The sequence below is a fragment of the Ochotona princeps genome, chromosome 17 (assembly GCF_030435755.1).
Source record: "Ochotona princeps isolate mOchPri1 chromosome 17, mOchPri1.hap1, whole genome shotgun sequence".
Lineage (NCBI taxonomy): Eukaryota > Metazoa > Chordata > Mammalia > Lagomorpha > Ochotonidae > Ochotona > Ochotona princeps.
Genome location: NC_080848.1, coordinates 21,401,277 through 21,424,717, shown reverse-complemented (window position 1 = coordinate 21,424,717; position 23,441 = coordinate 21,401,277). Strand labels below are relative to the sequence as shown.

The window sequence follows — 23,441 nt, the reverse complement described above, 5'->3', positions numbered from 1 at the left end:
CTCTCATCCACACATCCCACACACAGCACTCAAGTGAAGAGAATCATCCCTCCCTCCCAAAAAAAGGAAAGCATTTTTTTTAAATGGCTGGACGACAATTAACACACAGGACTGATTGGACCAGAAACACACATCTTGCAACTCAGTTAAAGAATTGATTTGAGCAACGATCATTGCTCAATACCAAAATCACTGAGCAAATGACTATATGGCAATAGGATCCTCCCTCCTGGGGTCTCTGGTCGCCCTGCCTTGCTTGGAGGAAAACACATATCTGTACAACAGATATGCAGATCAAGTGAGCAAATGAGTGTTACAGCCCAAGGGTCGAGCCAGCCCTGCAGACCCCAAGGTATACAACACGCATGTCGTCGTCTTGCTAAAAATACTGATGCTGAATCGAATCAATAAGAAACGGCCCAAACACTCTCAGCAGGCAGGACACTGCACAGGGCAGATGGTCTTGACTCCAAAAGACTCCATGGTTTTGTAATGATCTGCTTCTGCATTAAGCCCAAGCCTGTTCAGGATACCTAATGGGTGCCAGATTTCTGGACTTTAGTGTCTGTCTTGGAGCCTCCTGCTCATGACAAGTAGGACCTCAGTCTCTGGAAAAAGGCTCCCAAGTTTGTACTGAAAAGGTTACCATAGTTGCTGTGTGTGATTGGAGCACACACATAGGTCTGCAAGTCCCAACACGCCGGCTGGACCCCAGCTCCCAGGAGGCCAGGGCCGGGCACTCAGCACATGAAACAGATCTGGTACCAGTCAGGGCAGAATAGCTGTGAGCAGGATCAGCTCAGCTCTCAGAGCCCACCTGGCCTCACTGGAGATGCTGGCTGGTCTCCTGGCAGGAAGGAGATTCTCTGCTGCCAGGCTTTTTGGAGTTGAGGCAGGAGGGTGAGCAGCAGAGAGTCCAGCACAGCCAGACCTTCCCAGGAACACCGCAGACCACTGGAAAACCAAGGGGACTGGAGGTGACTACTTCGTCTTAGCAATTCCAACCCCACCCAGCACCGATGCCAAGGACCCTGGCACCACCCTCCCAGCCCCCTTCTCACTCGTCTTTCCCACTTGCCCTGAGTTCTGCAGATCAGCAGCTGGGGTTCCCCAAGTCCCCACTGCTCCAACACACCTGTGGTCCAGCAGCAACAGGCCTTGCTCCAGCAGTGTCCTCACCTGCTCGCTTGCTCCAAACACGGCCCACAAGCTGAGCTGCGGCTCAAACTGCTGCCAGTGCTGGGGAAAGTAGAGTCAGAGGAGAGGAGCGAACCAGGCAACTCTGGGCCACATGGCCGGCAGAGATGTGGGCTAAAGGTGGGTCAAGTTTAGCTTGGGGACCCCATAAACACAAAGACCAAGTCCATGGGCCTGCACGAAGTGGGGGAGCACCTCCACACCTACCTCACATGCAAGTTGAAGCCCCTCTTAGCCAAGCCTGATCTCTCTCTAGCCCTCCCCCTCTTGCCAGTGGGCACTTGGCCAGCCCTGTCCAGGGCTGTAGGACCCTGACTTTGCTCAGGGCAGCAATGAGTCTGATCGATCCCCACTTATCTGAGGCTCAGAGCTGCTCAAAGTCATCTGAAAACCCATTAGCCCAGAGCTGGGAGCCTTTCTTCTGCCAAGGGCCATTTGGATATTTATAATGCCATTTGCAGGCCATATAAAAGTACCAACTTAAAAAAATCTTCCCACCGTAGATATTGGATTTCAAGTCCCGCCTGAGGTTGCCTTGGCAGGTCAAATGACTTCGCAGGCCTTATATGGATTGTAGGCTGGATGTTCCCCAATCTCAACTCCCTCATATTGCTGAGAAAACAGAGGCTAGTCCCCATTAGAATGGGGAGTAGGGCCCAGGACTCTGCAGCCCTAGGTAAGGTTCTAACCATCATACCACACTGCCCACTGCTTCTGCACTTCAGGCCTCAGCCAGCCAAGACCCAGCCTCCAGCTGCCAATCTCAGAGGAAGGAGTGAGGAATACATCGAGGCAGCAGGAGAGAGGCAAGAGACTGACTCTGCCAGAGTCAGGACGGGGGAACAAAGTGGAGAACCCTGTCCCTTACCTCGTGTGTGATCCCCACGTCCGTGCGTAGCCCCATGGCCAACACTTCTTCCAGCCTGAAAGAGAATTCATTGAGATGTTTTAGGACTTCTCTCTCCCATTCTTCAAGCCCTAGGCTGGGATGCATGTTTAGGCAGCCAGTGGGAACCACACGGCATGGGGCATGCAAGGCACAGGTTCATATGGTGCTGGGCCCCTACACCAAGAGCCTGTGCCCTCAGATGCTCACAGCTCCAGCTGGCCCAGTGGGGTGCGCTTCCGGGTACCATGACCAAACAGCATCACCTCCTTCATCCAGTTGTCAGGCTCCAGGGTCTGGATCCGAGCCTCCCGGGCACAGCCCCCAGCACCTTGGGGCACAAATCGGCCATGGGCCCCTGCCAATGACAACAGCATTAGCAGCAGCCAGCATTGTATGTGTACGGACGCAAGGCAGCAATCTTCCAAGTATGGGGTTGGACTGCCAGCACCCAGCAAGCCAGAAATGCACTTGTTGGGGTCCTATTCCAGCCCCAGCCAATCAGAGGCAGGGCCCAGTAGTCTGGGTTTTGCTTTCTACGTTCATTCATTTACTCATTCATTCATTCATTTGAAAGATGGAACAGAGAGGGAAGGGGACAGAGAAACATTTTCTCTCTACTGGCTCATTCCTTGCATGGTTACAACAGTGAGGGCTAGGCCAGGAGGAAGCCAGGACCTTGGAATTCCACCCAGTGCTTGGGTGGCAGGGACTCAAGCACTTGGGTCATCTACTGCTTTCCCAGGTTGGAGTCGCAGGGAGCTGGATCAGAATTGGGGCAACTGGGACTCGACCAGTGCTCAGATGGGATGCTGATACTGCAGGGTAGCAGCTTAACCTGCGGTACCACAATGCCAGCCCCATAGTCTGGGATGACACATGCCAAGATAGAGAGCTATAATGCCAGGCCCCATGTCAAGCCCCTTAAAACACACGCTGAACACTTAGCGTACAAGCAACGGAGGCTTGAAGAGGTTACTAAGAGGCCAAGTTCACACACACAGGCATGACGTCCCTCTCCTGAGTCATCCCTTTTGTGGTTCACCGCAGCTCACTCACCAGGCCCAATGCCAAGGTACTGGCCGCACTGCCAGTAAATCCAATTATGGGTACTGAGCGCCCCCTGTGGGAAGTGAGGGAACAGTCAATGCAGGGGGTAGTGGTGTCTGCTTAGGCTGGGGCACCTCAGGTGGGAAAACCTGTAGCAGGGACCCACAACGCCCTGGGCCCATCCCTGCTGGCCCACTCCCCACACCCACCATCAACCCCAGGACTCACATTGCGGGCAAAGTTGGAGACCTCGTACTGGCGGAAGCCTGCCTCCTGAAGGGCAGCCCGACCCTCCTGGTACATGTCGGCTGCCAGCTCGGGGTCAGGGGCAGGGATAGTACCCTGCTGCACCTGGTTGAAGAGTGTGGTGCCTCGCTCCAGGGACAGCTGGTAGAGGGAGATGTGGTCATCACAGTGCTGTAGCAATTCCTTCAGCTGCCCTAACCACGGTCCCAGCTGCTGCGCAGGCAGCCCCAACATCAAGTCTACAGACACACGGCCCGGGAAGAGGCGTCTGGCTTTGGCCAGCGTCCGGAGAGCATCACTGGCTGAGTGCGTCCGCCCTAGCAGTCGGAGCTCTGTGTCGTCCAGGGACTGCGGAGACAGGAACAGGGGGTCAGCATGCTAGGAGACATAGTCATGGGAGTGTTGTAGGGACCGAAGGTGAGGGCGTGATAGCCAAGCAAGTGCTGAGAGCAATCAGTTACCAAAGGATCCCTGCGTGCTGTCCGCATTTAAGTTCATTCTTGGACCCTTCTACCATTAGCTCCATTTTACAGATAAAAAAAACTGAGATTCCAAGATGTTAAGTGTCCTGCCCAAGACCTACACCTGCAAAATCAGACCTGGAAGGCAGGACCACCTGACTCCAAAGTCAAGGTCAAGTCAGTGGTCCTTCTTTACTGCACCTGCTATTTAGCCAAGCAACCAAACCTGTACGAAAGTGACAGGAGAGCATCCAGGTTCACCAACATCTCACCACACTTTGTCTCTCTCCAAATAAAAGCATACTGTCATCCAGAACCTGACAGATCAGCACTGTTGAAAAGAACTTCCTTTCCTATGAAATTACAACACAATGTAATTAATGAATAAATTTAATTAAAAAAAAAAGAACTTCCTGCTACGATAAAAATATTCTATATCTGCACTGTCTACTGCAGGTCAGCACTAGCCAGGTGTGGTTATTTAAACCAAAACTGAAATGGGGCTGGCATTCTGGTGTGCAGGGTAAGCCGCCATTTGCTCTGCTGGCATCCTGTGGCAGACACTGGTGTGAGTTCTGGCTGCTCTGCTTCTGATCCAGCTCGCTGCTAATGTGCCTAGGAGAGCAGTAGAAGACGGCCCCAGTGTGTGGGCGCTATGAACCACCTGGGAGGTCTGAATAGAGTCCCAGCTTCCTGGCTTTGGCTTGGCCTAGTGCTGCCCATGGGAGCCGTTTGAGGAGTGAAGCAGTGCCTGGGAGATCCTTCTTATCTCTCCCTCTCCATCACTCTGTCTTCCAAAGAAACAAAGCAAGTCTTTAAATATAAATAAATACGTTCCAATTTAAATAAGCACATCCTAAGTGCTCACAAACACACGGCTGGCAGCTGCTGGTTAAACAACAACCCAGACATTCTGTTCCTTAGCTCTGAAACGCTTCAGTGCACCTTCACTAAGAAAACAAGGACATTTTCAGACACTGCCACCAGCCACCCAAAGGCTCCATGAAAGGTCATCCTGACACAACACCATGACCTGACACAGTTGTATCCAAATCTGGGAACACCTACTGCAGTAATGTCCCCCTTTCAGCCCAGTCAGGGGTTGCATTCGGCTGTCACTGTCCCCTAGGTCACCTTCAATGAACTCTAGAGTCCCAGTTTTTTTTCATCTTTCGTGACACTGGCTTTTTAAAGAGTGCAGTCCTGTGGCTTCTAAAAATGTCTCGGGGTAAGATGCTGCCTGCAATCCTGGCATCCCATATGGATACCATTTCAAGTCCCAGCTGCTCCACTTATGATCCAACTCCCTGCTAATGTGCCTGGGAAAGCAGTGGGGGAAACGCTTGGGTCACTGCACCCACAGATGAGACCCAGAAGAAGCTCCTGGTTCATGGCTTCAGACCAGCCATTTGGGGAGTGAACCGATGGATAAAAGATCTCTCTGTAAGTTTGCCTTTCAAATAAAACATAATTTAGTCTCCTGAAAGAACAACAACAAAAAGCTTGTAGGAAGCTGAAATACCAGCAGAGCAGCCTGTAGTCAGGTTATTACCAAAGTGTTATCACAGGGCCGAGTGACACCAGAATATCAATAAGATGCTTGCCTCATGAGTGGCTGCCACTCAGCACTGCAGGCCTGGGTGCCCTGGAATGAATGGGTGAAGTGGCTTACCTGGAGGCCAATGGACAGCCTGTTGACCCCAGCCATCCCGAAGGCTGCCAGCCTGGAACCTGCTGCTGAGGTGGGATTAGCTTCCAGGGTGACTTCCGAGTCTGCAGGGAGGTAGGCTGCCCGTGCCACCTCCTCCAGGATGGCAGCCACCGTGTGGGGACTGGCCAGGCTGGGGGTTCCTCCACCAAAAAACACAGACTCCACCCTGGGAGGAGGAGGTCGGGAAGCATGAGACATGGTGGGGAGGGGGGTGCCCTCCACTGCTTGCCATATCACCCCCACCCCCAATCGTCCTGGGGACAGCACCCACCGTCGCACGCCGCTCATGCGCAGCAGTGTTTGCGCCTCGGTCACCAGGCACTGACGCATCGCCTTCTCCTCCACTCCACGGGAGATGTACTTGTTGAAGTTGCAGTAACTGCAGCGCTTCTCGCAGTAGGGCCACTATGGGGAGGGAGAAAAGAGGGGGAGGCCCTAATTGCAGCTTCTGGCCCACTCTCCCATCCTAATCGGACTTCCGAAACCCAAACCACACACAGTATCCCACTCCCTACACACGCACACAACTGAGGGTCACACTCAGGTTGTAAGAAAACAGGGGCTCAGGCAGGAGATCACGGGGTCAAAGTCACCGAGCTGGCGCCGGGCCTCATCTCAGACCCCGGGTGCGGTCAGGAGAGACTGTGGGTGTGCCTGTCCCCTGACCAGCCTCCCACTGGGCTCCGCATGGTCATGGCTACCTTGGGGAGCCGTGAGCCGCGCCCCTCACTCACGTGCACGTAGAGCGCCGCGCGCGCGCTCGCCGCCTCCGGCCCCGGGGACGCTCCCTCGGTGTCCACGCGGCGGCGCCTCTGGGCCGCCCTGGCCGCTTCCGCCGTCCAGCCGCGGGCCGGGGCTCGGGGCAGCACCATGGCGCGGAGTTAGCGCGGCGGCGCGGGGCAGCGAGCCGAGCCGAGACGCAGAGGGCGCGGAGGAAGGAAGAGGGACTGCCTGACGCGGCCCGTATCCGCCGAAGCGCCGGGGCCCTTGGGTCTGCGGCGCCACCTGCTGGGCAGGGGTGCCCGCGCCGCTGCCTGCCCGGCTTTTCCCAAGGTCGCGGGGCAAGCGAGCGACTTCCCGACAAGTTCCCAGACCTATCCAGGTGCCCTTAGCTCGTTGTCACTTCCCTCACATTTTCTGTGCCTGGCTCAGAGCTGGGCGCCGGGCACAGCTACGTGCGGAAGACCAAGTCGCCGGCTGACAGGAGAGTGGCAAAGGGACAAATCAGGATGGAGAACACATTAATTCAGTGTTGCTTGTCATTTGGCCAGCACTCAGTAAATGAGAGGTCAGTCCCTTGGGGGTGGGGGGCCGCAGGAGGAATAGAACACACAACGGGTGTTGGGCTGGATCCTAAAGGAGCAGAAAGTCCCAGGAGGAATTGACTTGGCCTAGAGATCCGGCTTCTCATCTCCTGGGTCACTCAACTTAGGCACCCTGGGCTGTACCTGCTGGATGATACATGCCAGGATGGAAGAAGGGGAGAATGCTGGGGACTTGAGCAGTTGGTACAGAGGGTAGGGTGTCACGCCACCTCCAGTAGAGCCTGCGTGAGAAATCGCCAGGCCGAGGCGGAAGCTTCAAGGAAGGATGCCTCCTGGATTCGGCTGCATATCTAGTGGTCTTGGCATTCCTGGCTGTACTCTCTTTGCTCTTATCTTTATGGCTGGAATAATACTATTTATGTGCGGCAAAGGCTCGATGTTTCTTTATAGCTCTATGAAGCCTTCTGACAGGAGACTGGACAAAGATAGCAAGCAGTATAGGATAAAAACTATTAAGTCACTAGCTTTAATAAACCTACCTGGAACTGTTTTTGAGAATTCCTAAAAAGAAGATTATAGTAAAAAATCCATAGCTTAAAAAGCCATACAGGAAGAAAAACTAAGAAAAATATACAAGTTAGTATTAAAACCAATGTAAGGCACAAAACACAATGAGAGCTAACCGATTAATGATTAAAACTGCAGCTGGTGCCAAACTGTGTCCACAAGAAATAGCAACTGCAGTCTGTCACCAGGCTATTAGAGAACAATCTTTTCTCGACAGACCCGCTTACCTTCCTGAAATAATTGTTTGTAGAAATGTGACCACATGAATAAACAAAAAAAAATGTCCCTTTGCAATAATCTATTGTATATAAGCTTGCCAGAGACCAGCTCCAGCTGAATGAGAGCTTGCAAAGGATGCGTGGATCGACGAGACTATAAGAGGAAAAGGTTAGACACAGACCACTATGGCTTGATGCTCATAATGGACAACTCAGAAAAGTTGCCTTCTTTATTTATACACAAATCATCACAAACTTTTGCACAATATCCAATTGTTTCATTTTTTTAAATTTTTTTTAAAGATTTATCCATTTTATTACAGCCAGATATACACAGAGGAGGAGAGACAGAGAGGAAGATCTTCCGTCCGATGATTCACTCCCCAAGTAAGCCGCAACGGGCCGATCCGAAGCCGGGAACCTGGAACCTCTTCCGGGTCTCCCACACGGGTACAGTGTCCCAATGCATTGGGCCGTCCTCAACTGCTTTCCCAGGCCACAAGCAGGGAGCTGGATGGGAAGTGGAGCTGCCGGGATTAGAACCGGCGCCCATATGGGCTCCCGGGGCTTTCAAGGCGAGGACTTTAGCCGCTAGGCCACGCCGCTGGGCCCCAATTGTTTCATTTTTACATCATGGTTAAGAAAATGCAAAAAAAAAAAAAAATCCTAAAATATTATTTACTTTAAAGAAAACATTTTTGGCAAACCATTACTCATTGAAATCTGCAGTGACCTGGCTGAAGCCAGGAATTCCACGGTTGGCAGCGCATGCAGTTACATAGTGAGAAGTAGTTTACTTATACTCAAAATTAATTTTATACTCAAAATCAATTTTTACTAAACACAAACTAATATTGATTAAAATATTAGTACAGAATTAAAAGATCATAAATGAAAGGATTTTATAAAAACATATAACATAGATTCTTTGCTAAATCTTATAATCAAATCATGCATTAATTACTGTCACCTTCACCTAGTGCTGATTCAATTGTTTTTCATTCTTTTGTTAAAGGGCAGTGAAAGGGATCAAGGCAGCTCAGCCAATCTACAGAGGGCCTTTACAAGAAACTTCCTTTTATCTATGTAAACTGTTTTCTTTCCCTAAATGTAAGTGTCAGCATAAGATAGAAGTTTTTATAAACTGTTTTCTTTCCCTATATATAAGTGCCAGTATAAGATTGAGATTTCAAGCCATTTTGAGGGGGTTCACATTTGTTTCCCTTTAGAAGATGCCCCATATACTTTCGCTTTCTGTGGTGAGAAACTAGAATGCGTCATCTCATGTGTTGTAACAGTTCGAGGCGCATGGTAAACAAACTCTTTGTACCTCCATGATTGCTATCAGTTGCAAGATATTATCAAGCCATTTCTTAAGGAAAACATTACTTATACTAGGGCAAATTCCAGGACAAAAGTGAGCACATAACAGGATGTTTGGAGACATTGTGGGCTCAATTGCACTATTGTATACTTTTAGCTGTGCGTCATAGCCTTACGTCGCTAAAGATGTTTTTATCATAACATGATTGATCAATTTGAGGTGTCATACCAGTTACAGAAATCACTTCACATTAGCAGAAAATAACAACACCCTCAGGAGAATTCTATGAAACATCAGAGAGGTGATTGAGTGTCCATACAATGGGGTGAGGCAGCAATGAGGTGACCAGAGACATTCTGCCGGGCCTTGCCTCGCTGCTAAAAACTCCTTGTAGCCTTGCTAACAAAGGAGCAGTGCTTATCATACACCCATGCCGTCTGACCCAACTGCATGGCTCCCCACATAAGCTGATGCCTTGCTTTTGCAAAATGCACTCAGATACAACTGCCTTGAGTTGTCGTGTCTGTTTGTCACTCTCCGAATCCTTGCCCACCGTTGGGTCCTGTTCCCGTCAGACTGATTGCTCCTGGCCGAGCCCCGGTCCGTCGCAGTAGGGTGCCAGTCAGGCTGCTGCTGTCTGTGTACCGGGGATATCCCATGGGTTTGAGGCCCAGCTCTGACCTTGGCTGTTGCAGGTATTTGGGAAGTGAATTCTGTGAATGGAGGGTGCTATCTTTCTGCCTTTCAATTACAGGAATACATGTTTTTAAAGATTTATTTTATTCTGGGGCTTGGTGTGGTAGCTTAGTAGCTATTTCCTTGCCTTGCATGTGGCACCAGGATCCCATATGGTTGCCGGTTCATGTGCTGGCTGCTCCACTTCCCATCCAGCTCCCTGCTTGTGGCCTGGGAAAGCAGTAGAGGATGACTCAAGGCCCTAGGACCTGCCCCTGTGTAGGAGACCTGGAAGAAGCTCCTGGCTTCTTCGGATCTGCTCGGCTCTGGCTGTTGCAGCCATTTAGGGAGTCAATCAACAGACAGAAGATCTTTGTCTCTGTCTCCCTTTCTCTCTGTAAATCTGACTTTCCAATAAAAATAAAATAAATCTATATTTTTAAAATTGTTTATTGGCAAGGCAGAGTTATGTGAGGAGGGAGACTGCAAAGAGAGGTCTTCCATCTACTGGGTCACTCCCTAACTGGCCACAACAGCCAGCACCAGGCCAGGCTAAAGCTAGCAGCCAGGAGCCTCCTCTAGGTCTTGCATGTGTGTGCAGGGGCCTAAGCACTTAGACCATCTTCCAATGTTTTTTCAAACACAGTATCAGGGAGCTGGGTCAGAAGTGGAGCAGACATGTCTTGAACCTACACCCTTGTGGACTGCTGGTGTCCCAGGTTGTGGCGTTGTGGCTTTACCCTCTGTGCTACAACACTGACCCCATAAATTGAAGTTTTAGAAGATGGTGTTTACAGGGGAGGTGAGGGTACAGAAGAATGGGATGGGCAGGCAGATACCTGGAGAGGCAGCCAATGAAGTGGAAAGATTGTGGGCTTTATGGTCACAGCAGAGAGGGCTGGACTGCTCCCCAGCAGCCCTGGGCTACTCCCAGTTCATTCTTAACCCTTTTCTAGTTTGTTGAGATTTCTAGCTTGTTGTAGAATGCACGGAAAGTGCAAGACCCTGAGGCAAGGCGGGCCTGTCTAGAACCCCTTGAGCCCTGTTCCATTCCCTCCTAGAAACAGGCTGTCCTCTCATGCCGTGGCCCAGCCCCAGCGCGTCACAGGGCCTGGGACAGGCTGGAGGTCCCTTAGCTGCTGCACAGGCACAGGGGAGGCCCTGGCAGCTTTCCTAAGCCTCAGGGACCAGCTCAGAATGACCTTGCTGCTTCTCTGTGAGCAATAAATTCACTTCACTGACTTGATCAAGATTGAGTTATTTGTAAGGCAGAGTGAGAGAGACCTTCCATCTTCTGGAGCCCTTCCCAAAGGGTTGCCAACAATCAGGGCCAAGCCAGGAGCACCATTGGAGTCTCCCACATGGGTAGCAGGAATTCAAGCACTTGGGCCATCTTCTCCACCTTCCCAGGAGCATTAACAGGGAGCTGGATCAGAAGTGGGGCAGCTGGGATGGAAGCAGCACTCTAACATGGGATGCAGGTAGCACTTCATCCGCTCCGTGCTATGTGGAACTGTTCTGTGCTGATGATCTGTCTCAGCAGACTCACAGCCTGGTGGCTAGTGCCTGCTCTACTGACAGTCGAATTCTCATCCCAGCTGTGCAACCTTGGGCACACCCTTAACTTCCCTGAGTTTCCGTGTCATTATTTGTGAAGCGGGGTCACCTAGAGGGAGCACTACATGGCAGTTTCTCACATGGAGGAGGCATGCACTTAGGGTGGGGTGGGGTGGCGGGTAGGGCGTTGCAGGAGGGAAGAGTGTCTGTGCACTTCCTGGAACCCAAAGCTTTTAGTTCTTGAGACAAGCAGCAACCTGTGTCATCTGACCCTGCCCCTCAGGGATGTCCTAGGTTCATGAAAATTAAAAAAGAAAGAAAGAAAAAAACTCAGGTTGGGAAAGGAGACAGGCAATGGGGGTGGGTGTGGGGTGATAGTTAAAAGGCCAGTTTTTAAAAACTGACTCTGGGGTAGATGCCTGGTACCCATATGGGCTCCAGTTCTGCTCCACCTCTGATCCAGCTCCCTGTTCATGTGCCTAAAAGAGCAGCGGAAGGTGGCCCAATTGTATGGGCTCTTGCGACACACAGGGAGACCCAGAATGAGTTCTTGGCTCCTGGCTTTGGCTGGTCCAGCCCCAGCCTCCTGGTTCCATATTAGTGTGATTGGTGTGCTTGGATTTGCTCCTGGGTCTGCCTCATGAGTCCAGCTTCCTGCCAGTGAAGACCCATGTAGGCAACAGGTGATGGCTTGGTAGTCATGGTCTTCCCCCTCACCCTGGAGGCCTGGGCTGAATTCTTGCCTTCTCGCTTCAGTTGGGATGAACCAGGGGATGAGAGTTCTGTTTTTCTACCTCTGAAGTATTTTTTAAAAAAGAGTTTGTTAATTTTAAAGGCAATTATATAGGGAGAGGGTGAAGAAGAGAGAACTTGCAAATACTGATTCACTCTCAAAGTGGTTACAATGGCTGCATGTGGGCCATTCTGAAGCTGGCAGTCAGGAGCCTCTTCCAGGTCTTCCACATGGGTGCAGGGTTCCAAGCACTTACCCTATCCTCTACTGCTTTCCCAAGCCTTTAACAGGAAGCTGGAAATGGGGCAGTGGGACTTGAACCAGCACTCGTAGGAGATACTGGTAGTATAGGCAGTTGCTTTACCCACTTAGACCACAGCACCAGCGCCATCGAATAGTTTAAAAATGTTTAATTGACTTTGGTAATGGCTGCATACATCTGTGAATATACTCAAATCCATTGCATTGTATGCTTAAAACCAGGTGACTTGAATGAATTATAGCTCAACAAAGCTCTGATTAATAAAAAAGAATTCTTGCTAGACTAATGAAACAACAATGTGACAAAGAATTAAATGAGTAGAGCCTGAAACAATTTGTTTTTTTTTGGTTGATAACTCAAAGGGCTGAGGCGATGGTGGGATTCGTAAGGAGCAAAGCATCAGCACTTTCTAGGTGAGGAAGAGGAATAAAGGTGCCAGTTTCCCTTCCATCTCTTCCTTTCTCCATCCCACAGCATCTGCCAAGAGAGCAAGCATACTGCCAGCAACCAGCCAAGAAAACACAGACGCTCTTTATTTCAAATCACAAAGACCGGGGATTGGTGGGGAGGGCACGGGCAGGCAAAGAGCTGCCTTCTCCTTCACAGCTTGAGCTGCCTTTCCATCTGCTCTCGGAGTTTAAATTTCTGGACCTGGAAGAAACAGAAAGGATTCAGAGGTAGGCCCAGGGCTCCCACAAGTGGGGCAAGGTCTAAGGGGCTTCTCGGCTTTAGCACCTGGCCCTCCCTATCTCCCATCACACACCTTCCCGGAGATGGTGAGGGGGTAGTCGTTGACAAACACAATGTAGCGGGGAATCTTGAAGTGGGAGATCTGCAGACCAAGGAGAGACAGCACATCAGGTTCCGTAAGGTCAGAGGGTGGTGGGGAGGGGCCAGGGAGACCCCAATCCTGGCTGCAGAGTGAGGTGGTGCAAAGTCCAAGCCGGGACATAATACAATGTAATTAATGAATTAAAAATAATAAATAAAAAAAAAAGTCCAAGCCGGGGAGCCAGGGTGACGTCAGTCGGGTGACATCAGCCAGGGTGACGCCGAGGCGCCTACCTTCCCTTTGCAGAATGCTTTGATCTCCTCCTCCGTGACCGTCTGCCCACTCTTGAGCCGAATGCAGGCGCAAATCTCCTCCCCCATCCGCTTGTCCTTCACGCCTATCACCTACCAAGGGACAGACATTGCTATCAGACACCCCTGCCCGGCACTCCCATCTGCAAGTGCACGCGCGCACACACACACACACACACACACACACCCCATACACAGGTTCCCACCTCTGAGGCCCGGCGCCTCACCTGCACCTCCTGCACCTGCGGGTGGGTGTGGAAGAAGTCCTCAAGCTCCGCAGGGTAGATGTTCTCACCGCCGCGGATGATCATGTCCTTGGAGCGGCCCACGATCCTGCAGAAGCCCTGCTCATCCATAGAGGCTATATCTCTGTAAGCAAAGCCCGGGCAGTCTCTCACGCTGCTGCCTCGCACCCCCACCAGATGTGGACTGAGTACCTACTATGTATCTTCCACTGTCCTAGACTGTGCAAAACATAGTGGGAACAAGACACACTGTTCTCTGGGGCAGAGAAATAGATACAGATTTCTTGGACTGGCTCTCTCACTCAACAGTAGCTAACATCCACTTCTTGTACATGGCTGGCTTGTGTTCCAGCACTGAGCTCTCAGCTCAGACACTCCCAGAAGCCTTCTCTGAATAAGTGGGGCTCCCTTCTCCCCACAGCCACCCTGACCCCCACAGCTCTGTGCAACTGCCCTAGCAGGATTTTGCCATGGAAGAAGTGAGAGCAGAACTCTTCTCCTCTAGCAACCCCACCCTCAGTCTGGAGCAGTGCTGGCACACAGCAGGTGCAGACCAAGAAACGGCTTGAGCAACCAGGGCCCAGCACAGTAGCCTAGCCGCTAAAGTCCTCGCCTTGCATGCACCAGGATCCCATATGGGCGCCAATTCATATCCTGGCCACCCCTGCTTCCCATCCAGCTCTCTGCTTGTGGCCTGGGAAAGCAACAAAGCCTTGGCACCCTGCACCTGTGTGGGAGACCTGGAGGAAGTTCCTGGCTCTTGGCTTCAGATAGGCTCAGCTCTGGCCATTGCGGTCACTTGGGGAGATCTTTCTGTCTCTCCTCCTCTCTGTACTTCTGACTTTGCAATAAAAATAAAAATGTATCCTTTAAAAAAATAATCAACCAAATCTTGTCAGCCATTGTGTGGATGTTGGCATCAGGTGTGCAGTCCAAGTCACCTTCCTCTGTTCTGCACAGTTTACTCCCATGGTCCATTTTCTGGATATTTAGGCTCCAGGAAAGAAGGGGACTGCTAGACACACACACACGTATACACATACCCCACCGCACACATACTGTGCTACTTCGATGTTCCCCACCCATCCTCCAGACATCCAAGCTCCCCTCAGCAGCCAGCCCTCTAGCCAGCCTGCCTTCTCACCCTGTCCGATACCACTTGTCCTGACTAACTGCTTCCAAGGTCTTCTGCGGCTCGTCCCAGTAGCCCTGCATGACGCAGTACCCTCGGATGCACAGCTCCCCAGGCGTGTTCAGCTCTGCCAGCTTCCCTGTTTCTGTGTTCACGATCTGGGCCTGCGACAGATCACCTTCACAATGGACAGTCTCCGGACTGGGGACAGTATTACCTTCCCCTCCTCCCCAACACTACTCTCCCCCCAATCACTAGCTTTACCCATCCCGGTTCAGGGAAGGGATTCAAAGGGCATGAGAGCTATTTTTGGCTGAGCACAAAACAGCAACTGAAGCCCACCCAGGCTGAGGGTGGGGGTGGGAGACTTAGGAAACAGAGTGAGCAGGGAATAGCTGCAGAGGAGGTCTGCCAAGAGCCCAGTGGGCTGGGGGACCAAATATTGCATAGAAGAGGAGACAGGAGCCTCCTACTTGCCACGAAGTGGCAGATAAAGAAGCCAGAAAGGGTGGGCACAGTAGCACATGTGAGTAGGAGAGGCGTGTAAAAGCCTAGGAGTGAAAACAGGCTGCAGGCAACATGCCAGGGAAAGCTGAGCCTTTATGAGCCTCAGTGTCTGTGTCTGTAAAATGGGGCACACTCTGCCGGTTTGTGTTGAAACTGTCTGTGGGTATTTCGATGAGGGTGGCCACATCTCTGTACCCTTGCTCCACCTAGGACTGCTCTGTGGGGACGGAAGGGCCACACCAGGACAGCAGCTAGCCCCACATGGGCAAAGGCATGAGGGGGGCTGGCCTAAGAGAGCAGGGAGGGGAGTCACAGCTGGGAATCGGTTTGAGAAGCGCCCCAGGAGCAGTCCCTGAGACACAGGGAAACTGTTTACACCAAGCAGAAAGAGGAACTGGGCTGGAGCAGGGCAGGGAGGTGCTGAGGGGGAGAGCAAGCTGTGTAGGAAAAACCCTCCGTGCCCTGGCTGCTCTCTGAGGCAGTCCTGAAACAGACAGTGGGCTTGGCAAAAACACACCTCAGACAGGAAGGGAGGCTGTGGAGAAGGCAGCTGGCAGCGGACACACTTCCCCTTTTGGCCCCCGGAGGAAGCCCCCTGGCCAGGCCCGGGCAGCCTGTGCTGCTGAATTTTGCAGCATCTGGAAAGCACCAGTCGGATTCCTAGGGTGGGCTGGGGGGCGACGGTCTCGGGGAGAAGCTCACCTCTGTGTGAGGCATGACTCTGCCCACGCTTTCTGCCTTTTGCTCCAGTGTGTCCTCGGGGAAGTTCATGAAGGTCACAGGACTGTTCTCTGTGGTTCCATAGACAACCTGGAGGGTATTGGGGGACAGGGGAGAGCTCAAATGCTGCAGAGCAGGGAGGCAAGCCACTCCGGGTCGGGGGTGGGGAAGGCAGGAAGCTGACTGGTGTGAACAGAGAGATCCCAGGCAGCGGGACCTGGTCTCTGCAAGGACCCCAGATGGTGAGCTGGGGACCTATGCTGTGCTAGCCAGAGGTCACCCCATCTCATTTCCATACGTGTGTGCCCACAACTCCTAGCACCACTGGTGCCCTAGAAATCTCCCCACACCTCCAGGCTGCCCGAGCCCCACCTGCTGCTCCCTTCCAAGCTTGAGGCCCCATAATCTTGCTTGATGAGAAAGCCAGATTGCCTTGGCGCAGCCGGGAGCTACATAGACAAAACCCCCCACCCCCGCCCAAATCCCAAGACAAGTGCCTGGGCCTTGGGATAGGCGCCCTTAGGCTCAGGAGAGAGTCTTGTTCATTTATGGCCAGCAAAATTAAAAGACAGCCAAAGCTGGGATTTACAAGGCCAGTGATACACCCCCCCAACCCATCACCCGCCACACACACACACACACACACACTTTCAGTGGTTAGAACATCCTGAACAACAGAGAAACCAGAAGCCAGCTTTGGAGGAGCCGAAATAGCAGCAGGGAACGTTCTGGGCCAAGTATGACCCTGCCCCCTCTCCCTCCTTGCCTCCAAGGAGGGAGAGGAGTTTGTGGAAAGGGCAGGCCCTGGAGACCAGGCCCCCACAGGCACGTACTGGATAAGGGGAACCAGGCCAGCTGTCCTGTATTCCAAGCCCCCTATAGGTGACACACACAGGAGCTCTTTGTCCAGCCCCCAGCCCCTAATGTCTGGGTCAGCTGATGGCTCCCACACAGGCTGGGTCTGGTTCAACACTGGCTCTGATTCCTGGTCGCACTCCCCTCCCCCGCAGCATGGCCATACCCCATCTGAGCAGCCTGGAGCTTGCCCTGCGGCCAGGGCTCTGACCTTGCCTGCTCCTCTCTGCTTTCCACAGCAATCCGGACACGGTGACTGCAAGTGGGCACCCACAGGCCTGGCCAGCTGGGGTGGGGTTGCCCACAGAACCCAGTGACTGGCATCCTGGGCTGAGATGGGTCCTTGTAGCCAAGCAGACCTGACCCCCCTCACCGGGCCTCCCAGTCCTGGGTTCACTGCCCGCATGTAGCCTCTGCCAAGGACACCTCAGCGGTGGCGCCACTCAGCCGCCGCCCTGAGACCCCCTTAGGGACAGGCCCTGACCATGGAGAAGGGCTGGGGGGAGGGGAATGGGGATATTTTGAGGAACCAGAGCAAAGGATGGGGTGACTGCTTGTTCAGTGGCCCATGGTCTCTGGCCCTACAGGTTAACCCCATTCCTGCTTTCCACTTTTCTGTTTAATCTTCAGTGATGAGGCAGGGGGATTTAAGGAACAGAGGCAGACCCTGGCTGGGGGCAGGGCAGGAGCCGCATCCCGCAGCGTGGCTGTGAGCTGTGCGTCCACTAGGGGAAGCCCCACGCCAGCGCTGCTCACACGCTCGGCCGGTGCTGCACAAGGCACCCCATTAAAGCAGCGGTGCAGGCTAGCCAACTGTGGCGAGACACATGTCCGGTCTGCAGGCCCGCTTCCTCTGTCCCAGGCTCCAAGACTCCAGGCAGGGTGTGTAGAGGGGTGGGGGAAAGAGGGTGGCAAGGAGGCTCAAACTTGAGCAAACAAACAAGTTCAGGGAACGCCTCCCTTACTCGGGTATAAACTCTGGACACACCCATGCCCCATCCCCCTCAACCCCAATACACACACTAGGGAAGCTGGAGAAAGGGAGAGAAACAGCAGTGTAGCATCTGAGAGCGGGGAGCAAGGGACAAGGTTATAGGGGTGTGGGCCTGGCCCCCTCCCCCCAATGCAGATCACCTTTGAGGCTAGGGGCGCATCTCTGGGCAAGAGGGAGTTAAGCCTGGTGGCCTCAATGCTCCACGTAGAAGCTGGCTCAGGACACTGGCTGCGGTTGGTGCTGCCCGTATAAATAAGGCGGGAGATCCAAGCGCTAAGGATTGGCCACTGCCCGTGCTCCGCCGTCACTGCCCTTGGCCCTGGCCATGGCCCGTCTGATGCTCTTACTCAGTCTGGGCCTGCTGGCCAGCCTGCTACCAGTACTGGCTGCCTGTCCCCAGAACTGCCACTGCCATGGTGACCTGCAGCACGTCATCTGTGACAAGGTGGGACTGCAGAAGATTCCCAAGGTGTCAGAGAAGACCAAGTTGCTCAACCTCCAGCGCAACAATTTCCCTGTGCTGGCTGCCAACTCTTTCCGGGCCATGCCCAACCTTGTGTCGTTGCACCTGCAGCATTGCCAGATCCGCGAGGTGGCAGCTGGCGCCTTCCGTGGCCTCAAGCAGCTCATCTATCTGTACCTCTCCCACAATGACATCCGGGTGCTGCGCGCTGGCGCCTTTGATGACCTGACCGAACTCACCTACCTCTACTTGGACCACAACAAGGTGACGGAGCTGCCCCGGGGGCTGCTTTCCCCACTGGTCAACCTCTTCATCTTGCAGCTCAACAACAACAAGATCCGGGAGCTGCGGCCCGGCGCCTTCCAGGGTGCCAAAGACCTGCGCTGGCTCTACCTGTCTGAAAATGCACTCAGTTCTCTTCAGCCTGGTGCACTGGACGATGTGGAGAACCTGGCCAAGTTCCACCTGGACAGGAACCAGCTATCTAGCTACCCGTCTGCTGCTCTGAGCAAGCTGAGGGTGGTGGAGGAGCTGAAGCTGTCGCATAACCCCCTGAAGAGCATCCCAGACCATGCCTTCCAGTCCTCCGGTAGATACCTGGAGACCCTCTGGTTGGACCACACCAGCTTGGAGAAGGTAAGCTCTGGGCTAGACATACCTCCCTCCTTCTGGGAGGCTCAGGGAGTCAGACCCCCCCCCCTCATCTGCTCCCCTCTCTCCACCCCCAAGTCCCTGTAGCTCTGGCTATCTGCAAGGCCAAAATTTTGCCACCCAGTCCCTCTTGCTCCATTCACACCCTAATTCCTACCTGACTGCCTGTCCTCTCCACTGCTCTCCGAGGAGGGCAGAGGCTGCTTTGGCCCTACCAATGGCCCTTTAAGCGACACTGGCTGCTCTCCCAAAGCCCCAACGTTGTGCAGCAGCCCCTCTTCCTGTTGGACACCACCCTCCTGCCCCGCCACCACCCTGCTGTTTTCCTGTCTCCAGTGTAACCCTACTATCCCATACAGGAAGGTTTGTTTATTGAGGAGCTTTCCCCAAGGAGCTGGGCGAATCAGGCCCACAAAGAGACCCTGTTCCTGGTGGGAACTGAGCGTGTCTGCTAAGGTGGAGGTGGGGGGGCTGGGCAGCTGAGACCCTGTAGACAGCCCTGTACTCTCCACCAGCATCAGGAGGGGACCAAGAGCTGACCAAGGCTGTGGGCATAGAGACCGTGGGTTCTTACAAAGGGGTAAAGACCAGGATACTATTGTAAGACGTTGGCATGTGTCCTAGGGTCTTCCTCAGCACAGGAAGGCTGCTGTGCCACACTGTCCCCTCCCTGTCTCCCAGGCTGCTGGCTGCCTTCTCAGCCCCTCCTCCCCCGGAGTGCCCAGTCTCGCCAGGTGTGGAGACATTGGATCAGAGCAGAATCCTTTCCAGTGGACTGGCAAACCGCCCTGGGCCAAGGGCTTCAGCCAGGAAGTTTGGGCGGGTAGAGGACACTCTGGTTACTAGTGCACGTCACACCCAACCTGGACCACAGGAGACAGCACAGGCATAGAGGTGCGGTTCCAACTGGGAAAGCGCCAACTTTTGGAAGAGGCCTGTCCAAGTCTGGCTTTCTTTAGCCTGCATCAACCCCTGCAGTGCCAAAGTAGGCAGAAGGGTAGCTGATTTGGGGCAGGGAAGGCCAGGTAGGAACCGTGGTGCCTTGGCCAAGATGTGGGCACCAATAGAATATTTCCTCTGGAGCCGTCCAACTGAAATGGCTGTACAAATAATGTCTGACAGGCAGTGGGGGAGCAGTGAGGACAGTGCTGAGGGAAGTCCTGGGACCCTAAGGCTGTGGGGAGCCTGGGCCTATGGCCCACCCCCCCAGACACTGACCAGGTTCACTGTGTGCCAACTTGGGCTGGCAGGGCTGATGCTGGCTGCTGCCCCAGACCCAGTGTTTGTGCAGGGAGTGAGGTGCCAGAGGGAGATGGGTGGGGTGTGGTCCTTGTGGCTACTGTTTACTGCCTAGGGTGACCCTGGGCAAAGGCCTGAACTTTTTCCATTTTTCCATCTGCATATTGGAAATAACACCACCTATCTACAAAGGGATTGTGTAGATGAGCTCATTTGGAACAACTTAATTATACAGTTTTGAAAACTGTGAAATTCCAGGGCAGGCATTGTGGCACAGCAGGGTAAGCCACTGCTTGGGATATCCTCATCCCATACCAGAGCACTGGTTCAAGTCCTGGCTATACCACTTCCAACTCTGCACCTTTCTAATACTCTTGGAAAGGCAGTGGAGAATAGACCAAGTCCTTGGGTCGCTAGTACCCACCTGAGAAATCTGGATGGAGTCATGGCTCCTGGCTGCAGCCTGCTTGCACACTGTTGTGGGACTGGGGATACGAACCTTTGGACTGAAGACCTTTCTCTCTGAACCTCTATTTCTGTCACTTTCAAATAAGTAAATCTTTTATTATTTTTTAAAGATTTATTTTTATTGGAAAGGCAGATCAGATTTACAGAGAGAAGTAGAGACAGAAAGATCTTCCATCTACTGATTCACTCCCCAAATAGCCACCATGACTGGAGCTGAGCTGATTCTAAGCCAGGAGCCAACGACTTCTGGGTCTCCCATGGCAGGTACAGGGTCCCAAGGCGTTGGTCTGTCCTCTACTGCTTTCCCAGGCCATAACCAGGGAGCTGCATGGGAAATAGAATGCTGGGACACAAACCGGCACCCATATGGGATCCTGACACTTGTGAGGTGAGGATTTAGCCATTGAACCATCCTTCCGGGCCCATCAAATAGTAAATCTCAAAAACATCCAAAGCTTCGTTATAAAGGAAAATGGTGAACCTTTCATTGGTCTAGAGAAGGACCTGGCTCCCTGTGGGAAATCCAGTGGAGAGAGGTTGAAATAGGGGGGCTGGGTGTTCACTGCTGCCCACCTCCCTCGCCAGATCTCAGATGGTGCTTTCCTGGGTGTGACCACACTGAAACATGTCCACTTGGAGAACAACCGCTTGAACCAACTGCCCTCCAACTTTCCCTTTGACAACCTGGAGACACTCAGCCTCACCAACAATCCCTGGAAGTGCACCTGCCAGCTCCGGGGCCTGCGACGGTGAGAGCACCCCTTTGTTGCCCCCAGGGTCCTTCTCCTGTGATAGAGTGGAGACACTTGCCCTGAGTTTGCTGCTTAATAAGGGTGGTGGTTCCAGATTATCCTCATGTCAAGTCACTCCTGGCCCCATAGCTGGCACTGTTACAGCTCTTCCCCAACCCCAGCAATTCTGTCTTTCCAGGTGGCTGGAAGCTAAGGCTTCTCGCCCTGATGCCACCTGCTCCTCGCCTGCCAAGTTCAAGGGCCAGCACATCCGTGACACGGATGCCTTCCGTAGCTGCAAGTCCCCCACGAAGAGGTCCAAGAAAGCTGGCCGCCATTAAACAGGTGCAGGTGGGTGCCAAGTGGGCAGATCTTGCATTCCCTTCAAAAAGTAAGATGCTGTCTCCCAGAATATACTCTCCCCATGGAAGGGCAGACAGACCCTCCATTTTTTTTTCTTCTTTTAGGACAAAGAAAGGAGGACTGGGGCCTCCCTCAAAAGGACGGGAGATTACCCAGGACTCCCACCATTGGCTAGGTCATGGGATTCCTGACACCAGTCCTTGCCTCACTGCAGGTCCTGACCCAGCTGGTCCTGGTGACTGGCCTCTGCCTTCTGCCGGAGAGAGACTACTGACCTTCTTGCCTCCCCCACAGTCCCTGCGCATGCACAGAACTGCCCACACCTAGATGCGTCCTGGTGGTGGGTCTCGGGCATTCTGCTACCAACTCAGCCCCACCTGATAGTGTCCGGGGAAAGACAGAAACCCTCAATGAGCCACCTCATGCCTGGCTCTTCTGCCAGCCCCCTCCCAGACCACCTGAGTTTATCAGAAACAAAACAGGGTGATGATTGAAATCATCCTTACAGAATCATCCTCTTCCCCAGCTACTTAGAAACAAATGCCAGATCTTTGTCCACCCCCCTGATTCCACAGAGGGTCTGAAGGAAGCCCATGCTCCAACCCTGCCAGCTACCATCTGCCAGGACAATCTAGCAGGACACCTGTGCTCTGTTGCACATTGCCCCCTGCTGCATTCATCCCCAGATTTCTATAAATATAAATGTATGTCTGTATAACAGTCACTCCCCTGCCACCCATCTCTGACTCACTAGGTGCTGATGAGGTGGGGTGATCTTGCACCTGCTTCCCAGAAGGAGGGGAGGCCCAGGCACACTCCCCCATCCAAGACTTGGCCTGGGATTATCCACAGTCCTGTCAGTCTGTTCCAGCCCCAACCCCGGCCTTGGCCCCAGCCCCAATCCTGGCCCTAGCCACCACTTACCACCAACTCCTTCATATCCATCTTCTTGATGATGGCTCGGATCAGCTCCGGGGGTGCAAGTGATCCCGCGATTACACCTGAATTAGAGAGAGAGCTAACACAGGTCCCCCCATCTTCTAAGCCTAGCGGCCCCTCTGCACCTGAAGCTCACTTAAGGGAAGAATGGTCCCTTCTCCACACCCCCTTCTCCAAAATCACTCTCTTCTTCCTGGCAGCTGATCTGGGGCTGGGGTTCCCTCCCACCCACATTTTCGCAGTGCCCATTACTCTTCCTGGATCAAAGATCGGATATATATCTTGCTTACCCATGCCCACTCCTGCAGGGGAGGTAACCCCCTCCCCACATCTGGCTGCCCTCGGCCCCACCCCACCTCCAGAAATGGATGAGATGTCATAATTGGAGAAGTCTGGCTGGTTGAGAATGTCCACAAACATTGTGGGGGTGCCATACAGGTAGGAGCCTCTGTGTGGGGGGAGGGGGTCTCAAAATTAGTTTTAGAAGTGGAAAAGAACTCCCTCATCTACCCCATTCCACCATGAATTTGCAGCAAAGGTCAAGATGAAAGCCATGGGGAACAGACAGGAGAAATTCTTGAATTGGCAAGAATTGGTCCTGGGGTCTCCCCCCTACCCTGGTTCCCAGGTCTCCTGGCTTGGGGAGGAAGGGGGCAGGGCCCAGGAGGGAAGATTAGAAGGGTCCCATCAGCCCACAGGGAGCCTGTCTGCCAGTGCCCACTTCTCGCTGCTGATGGCCTCCAGCGCCTTCTTGCCACTGAAGCTCGGTGAGGACAGGAGGAGGGTGGCACCATGCATCATGGACACCATGGTGCCCCCCACTGAGCCCAGGCAGTGGTATAAGGGACTGGGCAGGACCACACGCTTCTCTTCCGGCATCTGGGGACGAAAACGGGAGG

The 23,441-nt window shown here is 53.2% G+C and overlaps 3 protein-coding genes across 6 annotated transcripts in view; 1 reads left to right on the top strand and 2 right to left on the bottom strand.

Annotated features, from left to right (window-relative positions):
- Positions 1-61: 61 nt before the first annotated feature.
- On the bottom strand, positions 62-6,792 carry RSAD1 (radical S-adenosyl methionine domain containing 1). Of its 3 annotated transcripts, none has more exons than XM_058676238.1 (9): positions 6,286-6,792; positions 5,823-5,956; positions 5,513-5,717; positions 3,362-3,727; positions 3,143-3,206; positions 2,294-2,441; positions 2,066-2,120; positions 1,180-1,239; positions 62-954 (listed from the first exon to the last, which is right to left on the bottom strand). In XM_058676238.1, the coding sequence occupies exons 1-9, from the start codon at positions 6,421-6,423 to the stop codon at positions 769-771; spliced, it is 1,356 nt and encodes a 451-aa protein (XP_058532221.1). In that variant the 5' UTR covers positions 6,424-6,792; the 3' UTR covers positions 62-768. The 3 variants fall into 3 exon arrangements, with proteins under 3 accessions (XP_058532221.1, XP_004591271.2, XP_058532222.1); XM_004591214.2 differs by having other exon boundaries at positions 1,136-1,239; positions 6,286-6,791; XM_058676239.1 differs by lacking the exon at positions 1,180-1,239.
- Positions 6,793-12,663: 5,871 nt separating this feature from the next.
- ACSF2 (acyl-CoA synthetase family member 2) overlaps positions 12,664-23,441 on the bottom strand; it is a 33,920-nt gene continuing 23,142 nt past the window's right edge. The window contains exons 8-16 of the mRNA XM_004591057.3: positions 23,264-23,421; positions 22,899-22,990; positions 22,528-22,604; positions 15,822-15,929; positions 14,625-14,776; positions 13,463-13,604; positions 13,218-13,328; positions 12,916-12,984; positions 12,664-12,803 (exon numbers count right to left, since the gene is read on the bottom strand). Coding sequence (XP_004591114.1) covers positions 12,753-12,803; positions 12,916-12,984; positions 13,218-13,328; positions 13,463-13,604; positions 14,625-14,776; positions 15,822-15,929; positions 22,528-22,604; positions 22,899-22,990; positions 23,264-23,421 — 960 coding nt within the window. The 3' untranslated portion in view covers positions 12,664-12,752. The remainder of the gene's footprint in view (positions 12,804-12,915; positions 12,985-13,217; positions 13,329-13,462; positions 13,605-14,624; positions 14,777-15,821; positions 15,930-22,527; positions 22,605-22,898; positions 22,991-23,263; positions 23,422-23,441) is intronic.
- Positions 17,981-22,089, top strand: CHAD (chondroadherin). 2 transcript variants are annotated; one of them, XM_004591056.3, is made up of 4 exons: positions 17,981-18,787; positions 21,095-21,258; positions 21,440-21,591; positions 21,818-22,089. In XM_004591056.3, exons 1-3 carry the CDS (start codon positions 18,014-18,016, stop codon positions 21,579-21,581), a joined length of 1,080 nt encoding a protein of 359 aa, XP_004591113.2. In that variant the 5' UTR covers positions 17,981-18,013; the 3' UTR covers positions 21,582-21,591; positions 21,818-22,089. The 2 variants fall into 2 exon arrangements, with proteins under 2 accessions (XP_004591113.2, XP_058531420.1); XM_058675437.1 differs by having other exon boundaries at positions 21,440-22,089.

Coding starts and splice junctions, on each gene's coding strand:
- RSAD1 (XM_004591214.2), bottom strand. CDS start 6,423: ATGGTGCTGCCCCGAGCCCCGGCCCGCGGCTGGACGGCGGAAGCGGCC. Junction 2,121..2,293: donor CCACTGGGCCAGCTGGAGCT/GTGAGCATCTGA, acceptor ATTCTCTTTCAG/GCTGGAAGAAGTGTTGGCCA. Junction 955..1,135: donor CTGTTGCTGCTGGACCACAG/GTGTGTTGGAGC, acceptor TTGGTTTTCCAG/TGGTCTGCGGTGTTCCTGGG.
- CHAD (XM_004591056.3), top strand. CDS start 18,014: ATGGCCCGTCTGATGCTCTTACTCAGTCTGGGCCTGCTGGCCAGCCTG. Junction 18,788..21,094: donor ACCACACCAGCTTGGAGAAG/GTAAGCTCTGGG, acceptor CTCCCTCGCCAG/ATCTCAGATGGTGCTTTCCT. Junction 21,259..21,439: donor CAGCTCCGGGGCCTGCGACG/GTGAGAGCACCC, acceptor CTGTCTTTCCAG/GTGGCTGGAAGCTAAGGCTT.